General features: G+C 36.9%; 1 protein-coding gene across 4 annotated transcripts in view; it reads left to right on the top strand.

The window, feature by feature from the left end:
• The window catches only part of LOC103129839 (caskin-1-like), a 60,489-nt gene that overhangs the window by 41,503 nt on the left and 10,490 nt on the right, over positions 1 to 8,496 (top strand). For all 4 annotated transcript variants that reach the window (XM_016665432.1, XM_016665433.1, XM_016665434.1 and 1 more), the window contains exons 4-9: positions 2,483 to 2,628; positions 2,732 to 2,827; positions 4,840 to 4,961; positions 6,269 to 6,377; positions 6,585 to 6,693; positions 7,883 to 7,977. In XM_016665432.1, coding sequence (XP_016520918.1) covers positions 2,483 to 2,628; positions 2,732 to 2,827; positions 4,840 to 4,961; positions 6,269 to 6,377; positions 6,585 to 6,693; positions 7,883 to 7,977 — 677 coding nt within the window. The remainder of the gene's footprint in view (positions 1 to 2,482; positions 2,629 to 2,731; positions 2,828 to 4,839; positions 4,962 to 6,268; positions 6,378 to 6,584; positions 6,694 to 7,882; positions 7,978 to 8,496) is intronic.

Raw genomic sequence — 8,496 nt, 5'->3', positions numbered from 1 at the left:
TTTTGCCGCGTGGGCGGGGCGGAGCGGCAAGAAGACAAAGGGGGAACCGTATCTGATGGGGAAACGCGGATTGACGTAACACCGGCTCTGCCTGCACTGATAAAGTTTATCTATGTGTTCCCGGTTGGCTGGTGTACCTAACTAAACTAAATGGAACTAGCATTAACCTGATCATGCAGGTTCAGCCTGGTGAGAAGCTTTTGCGCTCTCCTGTCTGCATCACACTGATTTTATATCATTATATTATTATATGTAGTATTATTTTTCCGGTTACACTATGCATCAAACCGTATCGAATGCTTTATCCACTTAGTCAGTGTTAACTTTGATCCAGAAGATCAAAATCTTTTGACTCGTTTTTATTCTCTCTTCTGTCTGGATTCCTTGATGTCATCATTGTATCCGCTGAGCCACAAAGACAAAGACAAAGGCTTTCCAAGTACAATCATAACAACATTTATTAGACGAACAAACTAATGAAGTTGACATAACTCATTATAAAATCACAAAACAGAATCCAATTCAATACTTACTCCACAGACAGCCACACACCAAGACAAACTTATGGGGAACCATTTAACTGACACACCGTTCCCCGGAGACAGCATCACGGGTAAACTTGGAGTGATCTGAAGTTAAGGATCAGAGTCCTATACTTTTAAAGGAGGGGTGTGTTTTCCTTCTCTGCTGTATTCAAATTAGGGGACTGTCCTTAGCTAAGTTCATTTAAATCTAGTTGACTATGTTCCAGTAAAAGCCTGTTTTTTAAGATCAAAGAAGTGTTATTTTCTTTTGAATGGGGTAATGTGTTTTAAGACCCTGTTCCGAGAGGAAGCTCTGGTTTGGCGACAAGACCAGATTGTTTTACATCAGCTGTTAAATCTTATCCAGATCAGCCAAAGGTTAAACTCACACACAGAGCCACGACCCCCTGTGAACACCTGCTCAGTCCAGAGAAACTAGCTGTGTTTTAAATTATAAAGAACTACAAACTAAGTTATTTTAATTCAACTTGGTGTATTATGTTTCAATAGAAATGTCCTACATAAGAGATTATGCTGATTGAACCATGGATATAATTTGGAGTGAATTTTCTTATTTAAAACACTATTAATTTTATCTAATATTGAACATATGGTTAAGTTTTTACAACTAGCGTATTTTAAATTTATTTTCTTAACATCATACAGAGTTAATGTAATACTAAATTGTATTTGTGAACAAACAGAGCTCAAACTTAAAGATTAAACTCATAGCATCAGATTGTAGCTGTGGTAACAAAACAAGCTAACTATGAATATTGTTCTTTGAACTTTTACAAAGTAAACTTGCCAGGTCCTTAAAATCTTGCATTTAAATGTTAATTTAAAATCTTTTAATTTATCTCTCCTGAAATTGAATCAAATTTAGCAGCATTGATGGAGCTCTTGACTTAATTTGGATTAAACAAAAGTGCAAATAATTGCTATTCATTTTAATTGTATATTTTGATTTGTTGTTTTTAAGACTTGTTGTGCGTTTAAGTAGTGTTTCACTGGCGATGTTTTCCCGTAACGTATAATTACCGAGTGATATTTTTAAATTTCCTGTCACCTTAACATCTTTTAATACAAAAACACAGTGAACCACCTCGACACCCTGACCACCGGGCTTAACAAGTTTTCTGGGGGAAACCCTACATGTATTCCAATCACATCCTTGGCCACAGGTGTATAAAATGAAGCACCTAGGCATGCAGAGTGTTTTTACAAACATGTGAAAGATTGTCTCTATCTCAGGAGCTCAGTGAATTCCAGGACGGAACTGTGATAGGACAGTCTGCAGAAATGGGCAGATTTAGGTAAATTAGTGTTTTCTTGTGGAACAATTCTGACTTAATGATCAACACACTCAAATAAAAACATTCTATTGTCTTTCCCATTTTGAACAGTGGTTATAAAAAAACAGAAAAAGTAAAGTAGAAACTAATGTGTCAGTTACATTCAGTCTGGATTTCAAACGAGAGATTAATGTTGCACTAGTCATTTTGTTAAAAACTACTTCTTTTGTTTTATTTTTTGCATTCAACGAATACTTGCACTCAAACTGATTGTGTATTGTTGCTGAATTAACAGTGAAATTGTCCCATAAAATATGAATATTTTTAAAAACTAAACATATGTACCATGTTGCAGGGAGAGTGCAGAAACAAGCTAACATTTTTAATTCTAATGACTTTCTTTAAAAAGAACATTTTCTCATTTGGTGATTATTTCAGCTGCACTATCTTATTGTCTTTTTTTAAAATAAAAGTTATCTTTTGCTTCGTAACTAGTTAATATTTGAATAGTTAATGTTTGCCTGATGTCTAATTGTAAACTGATATAAATGTGAAACTATGTATGTCTGTGTTTTATGGTTGCTATCACATCTGGCTCTGCCTGCTCTGTGTGTGCGTGTGTGTGCATGTGTGTGTGTCTGTGGTGGGGGGATATTTGTGTAGGAATGCGTCCTCTGCATTATGCTGCATGGCAGGGGAAGACTGAACCAATGAAAATGCTGCTGAAAGCAGGCTCATCAGTCAACGGACAGTCAGATGAAGGACAGATCCCTCTCCACCTGTCAGCTCAGCACGGACATTATGATGGGGTAACTCAGTGTGTGTGACTGTATGTTTCTGTTGTCTAGATGCAATGAGGCATGTTTGAAATTAGTTAAATAGACCAGTAATGATGTTGTGTGTCTGTTGCAGTCAGAAATGTTGCTACAACACCAGTCCAACCCTTGTATCTCAGATGCAGCGGGGAAAACTCCCCTGGACCTCGCCTGTGAATTTGGACGTGTTGCAGTAAGTTCAATAAAGAAAAAGAAAGATTTTAATTTTCTTTGTTTGAACTAACTATCTATATTTGATATTTAAAAGAATGTTGTAGTTTCCTCATAATCAATCAAGTTTATTTATATGGCCCATTTCAGCAACAAGACAGTTCAAAGTGTTTTACACCATAAAGACAAAAACAAAAAAATCACAAAAAAATCATGCAGTCACCAGCTTGAGAACAATATAACATTTTATCAAGTGTCTTTATCAAACACATCAGTACACATGAATATGTTTGTCAATGTTCCTTTAATTATGGTTCAAAAGCAACTCTGTACAGGCGGGTTTTAGTCTTGATTTAAAGTTTCGTTTCGTAGGTCTGTCTCAATAAGCAATAAAACAATTAATTGCATGATAAATTAAAACAAGCTCATTAATTTCCATTGGCATTCTTTATCGTTTTTCCTTTTTCTCTCTTTCACCATCAACTGTACAATAACAGTGTTGAGTGTGGTCCTTTGGTCTCAACTTACTCTTTTTGAAGGAAAGTTTAGTTTTCAGAGACTTCATAATTAACTTTATTTGTTGTTTCTCTTATTTTGCTTTTTTTATTTTGATAGTTAAAATGCTTTCCAGTTCCAGTGTTAAATGTTCATTAGAATTTAAAGTCTATAGATCTTTAATAGGGTGTTTTTGCATTATATGCCATTGCCATTATATTACTTGAAATGGTATCAAAACTACAATATAAGCTTTCATCAAAATAAATTGTAACTTTTAGGACAATTTATTGTCAGCATCATTTGTTTGTGACATATCATGACAAACCTGCTATGTATAATTATTTTTTTTTAAATAAAAGTTGCATACTGCAGCTTTAATGGAGAGAATTAGTTTGTAAAATGTAGAGGTTTGCGATATTACTGTGCCTTTAAGCAATTTAGGAAACCAGAGATGATGGTTTCCTAAATTGGTTTGGTATTTTATAAATGGCTTTATAAGCGTCTGATTATATTGTGTTGTTGTATTTTACCTCAAACATGCTGCTTCATTGTGTGATGTCAGAAAAAATTAAAAGAAATAACATTAGACTCTTGGAAGAGCAATTGTGCAGCTCTGCATGTCTGGTTCATAATTGAGGATATTTATCATAGGAATGTGCCTCATTATCAATTATAGCAATTGTATATAAGTGAAAGCCATAACTGTTTTCAGGCATCACACTGCTCAGCAAGGAGACAGATTCTGTGTCCAAGAACAAAATAACTTGTTTTGGTGCAAAATGTTGGAATCAACCACAGGACAAAAACTAAACCATGAAGATGTTTGTTGAACCTGGTGAGATGGTGTCATTATCCACAGTGAAACACATCATGAAAGCCCACTCAGCCATGAAAAAGCATGTTCTCCAACAGTAACCTAAAATCCAGATTACTACTTGTGAATTGATTCAAGGACAAAGACTCTACATTCTGAAGCTATGTCCTGTGTTTTGATAAAGCTAGCATGGAAGGGATTGGCCATAGTGACCATTATTACAGTTGCTTGGTAAAGAGAGAAGTTTGCAAGCTTAAAAATGTGAGCCCAAGTGTGATGTGTGGCGGTGGCAGCATTGTGTTGTGTAGGTGTTTTGCTGATGGAGGGACAGGTACACTTCACAAAATACATGGGAAGGTCGAACACAAATGGATCTTATGAATGATCAATGACCTTCAGCATACAACCAAACTAATTAGAGATTTAAGGACAATATATTAATGTTTTGGGGTGGCCATCACAAAAGTCTGATTTCTCCTCCACAGAAAATTTGTGGGTAGAGCTGAAAAGTTGTGTGTGAGCAGGGCGGCCTCCAAACAGGAACTAGCCAAAATTCAAGAAACAAATTGTGAGACGTTTGCTCCAAAGTGTTTAATAGAAAATTCTACCAAATACTAAGGAAGTTTAAACTTCTGAATTTGAATAAAGTTTTTAAAAAAATGTGTTTTTATCCAGCATTCATTTGATTGAAGTTCCCACTGATACTGTGTTTTCCTGTTTAGGTGGTCCAGCTCCTGCTCAGCAGCAACATGTGTGCAGCCATGCTGGAGCCGAAACCCTCAGACCCAAATGGAGTCTCCCCGCTGCATCTGGCTGCTAAGAATGGACACATAGACGTGATACGGTCCGAACGATAACTCTTAAATCATAATAGTCATTTAATCTAATCAACAGTACATTCAATGTTTATTATTAATATTAATTTTAAAAAGTACTCCATAGTCCATGCCTGCGTTACACAGTAAACAGTTACCACTAAGTCAACACTTTTAAGCCCTAAAGCTCCCTAACTCAACACAAAAACCCACTATCCAAATAAATTTCAGAACTGCAGTCCAAATCTTTTCCTGTACATTTGCTTCATAAACAATGAACTAAGGCAGGGGTGGCCAAGTCCAGTCCTCGAGAGCCACCATCCTGCAAGTTTCAGATGCATCCCTGCTTCAACACACCTGAATCAAATGACTGGCTCGTTATCAGGCCTCTGTAGAGCTGATCCCGGTCTGTTGGAGTAAGGATACTTCTAAAACTTGCAGCATGGTGGCTCTCGAGGACTGGACTTGGCCACCCCTGAACTAAGGAAACAATTAGTCTCTTAGATTAGGTAGATTAGCTCTTCAGATACATGACAACATGAAGCATTGTGGCATTAATTATACCACGAGGTAGATTTGGTTACAGTGACGTCAGCCAGCTTTCTTGCCATACAGGAAACAGCAGCCATCTAATCTCTTTTTGCTGGGATATATTGAACCATTAAACCTGATCTCTGACTACACTGATTGCTTTCATCAGATAAAAACGCCAAACTGAAAGCCATCAAGCTGATTCTTAAATTGGAGTTTCACCAATAGGGTTTTTTAAGGCTGCCTGGATGTTGTCCTGACCTGACTTGTAACTTGTAGGAAATTTTTGTTTACTTGGTTCCCGCTCAAATTGGTGTGCAAAAAAAAAGAAGCAAAACACAACAGAGAGAAAACAATCATCCAGCCTGCTTGGTATCTCTATCTAACTGAGTAAAAAAAAAATCTATTGGGTGTGCTGTGGTGGTGCAGGGGTTAAGCACAGTCCACATATGGAGGTCTCAGTCCTTGACGTGGCTGTCACAGGTTTGATTCCTGGCCTAGTGACCTTTGCTGCATGTCTTCCCCTTCTCTCATTATCCACTTTCTTGTCAACTAACTATCAAATAAAGGCCACTAGAGCTGATAAAACCTTTAAAAAAAATCTATTAAAAAATGTAACCACAATAACTCTTGAAAATGGTTGAATAATAACAGACCCTGTTGGATTGCGTCCTAAATCCTTGCTAGCTGTAAAGCATTTGTGTTTATATTTTTCATGCTTCAGAATCCTCAGACCCAAATCATTTTGTAATGGTGACTTTATAAAATAAATAAGAGTATAATTTAAGTTGATGTTGCTCTGCAGGTTGTTGATCCAGGCTGGGATAGACATCAACAGACAGTCTGAGTGTGGCACTGCCCTGCATCAGGCTGCCCTCTGTGGGAAGACGGAGGTGGTGCGGCTGCTGCTAGACGTAAGTTTGTTGTGTTTGTTTTTCAGCTGAGCAAATTTCCACTTCATTGTTCGTCATTCTTTACACTGTGCAGTAAAGAACATAGACATTTCTGGAACATGTTGCATAAACAGACAATCTGGCCAGCCTCATGCTGTAACCACACCATCCCTGCTACTGATCAGTGATCCAGCTTTGCCCCTTTTTATCTTCTCTCTTTCATTGTAGAGTGGCATCAGTGCAGGAGTGAGAAACACTCTGAGTCAAACTGCCTTGGACATTGTTAACCAGTTTACCACCACACAGGCCAGCAGGGAGATCAAACAGTTACTGAGAGGTGAGGCTTTAAGTTCACATCTTCACATTCATACTGACCTCAGCTGTGGGTTAGGGCTCATCTACAACATCAATGTTATAGATGGGTTAGGGCTCATCTATAACATTGCTCCCTCCTGTTTCTACACAATGTTGGAGCAAAAGTAGCTTCCAGGTGTTTAATCAAGAGTCATTGATTAAATGTCCCTCAAATGTTAATCAACATTATTTATACCACAAGGTAGATTTGGTTACAGTGACGTGAGCCAACTTACTTGCCATACAGGAAATTTGATATAAACACACAATAAATACATACAACACATGATTAAAAGAGAACTGGTGTTCAATACTTAAAAAACATAAAAAGAATAAAATAAATACACATAGACTTAAATATAGTATCCTCATTTGGACAACTGAAAAAAGAACAAGAAAATGATGTTAAAACTGTACTAAATTGAATTTTAAAAACTTATGGCAGCAGGCAAAAAATTGGTTTTATAAAAACTGGTTTTACATTTGTAGGCCAAATATCTGCATCCAGAAGTTGCAGTGCAGAGGATGACACATCTTTGCAGATGGATGTAGATCATCTCACCAGTCAGCTTCCTGAACCAATTTACTTCTTGGTTCAGGCAGTGACCATGCGTCAAACAGGCCTTTATTGGTATGAAGCAAGGGAGCAAATGGACTAATTTGCCTAAAGCCATTTCTAAATTTCACAATCAACTCATACAAAGTTGGAGAAGCATGTTTCTATTGTCTTAGATTTTATAACAAAAAAGAAGTAACCTGACATATTCATTAAAATAAATTAAACATGTTTGCTTTAAAAGTTAGGTCATTCTATTGTGGATATTGATGGCAGCTAATTCATGAAAACACAATAAAACTGTAAAACAAAACTTTTTCTTTATCTTAAGATTCAAAAACACTGCAAAGTTACTAACAGCCTCTGTTAGCTATGGCACTCTGTGGAGTGCCTAGCGTTAAATGATAAAGTTACATTTATTTGCCATACAAACCCTTCTGTCTAGAAAAAACTGAAAAACTGAAATGTTTCTTATCTGGGCTGGAAGGGAAAATGTTTTCTGAAATACTCTTTACTTTTATGTAACATTCATGTATAGTAATGTATAAAAGTTGATCTGCCCACACCTCTGCTGCCCCAGCTTCTGTTTTCTCATGTATGCCCCTTTGTTCTGTAGATGCATCGGCTGCAATGCAGGTCCGAGCGCTGAAGGATTACTGCAACAACTACGACCTTACCAGCCTCAACATCAAAGCTGGAGACATTATCACGGTACATTCACCAGATTTTGCAACCATTGTAAAATATTTTCTGATGATTTCATAACTGTAATGCCCTAGTTTTTTTTTTGTTGTGGCTTTTGTCCCTATTTAGGCCTGTTGTTTCTTTTTAAATATATGTCTTGTGGCATTTCCTGATGGGGGACTTGATTTATTTGTTTCTGAAAGGAACATTTACTGTCTCTGGCCTAGTTGATCAGAGAAAATGACAGAAAAAGTTAGTCCCCAAGACGGGTACAATTAGAAATGAAATGTTCTTTGGCAGACAACTTTTTTATTGACCAGATAGGGTGTGGAAAAACCAAAACTGCAAAAGTACTATATAGTAAATGAAACAATTTTTTGGCTTTCCTAGCTCCCTACTTCAAATCTCTGACCTTGAAGGCTCCACTAATAAAATATGCAAAAGTATACGAGCTATGTTCCACACATTTCTTTAAGAAAGTCCTGCCTGTCGTTGCTCATGATCTGATGCAAATAGTAACTCATCGCTCTGTTCAGGTGTTTTCCC

The sequence above is a fragment of the Poecilia formosa genome, unplaced genomic scaffold, assembly GCF_000485575.1.
Source record: "Poecilia formosa unplaced genomic scaffold, Poecilia_formosa-5.1.2 Scaffold583, whole genome shotgun sequence".
Taxonomy (NCBI): Eukaryota; Metazoa; Chordata; class Actinopteri; order Cyprinodontiformes; family Poeciliidae; genus Poecilia; species Poecilia formosa.
Note: the sequence above shows the minus strand (reverse complement) of the source record. Positions and strands in the feature narration are given on the sequence as shown.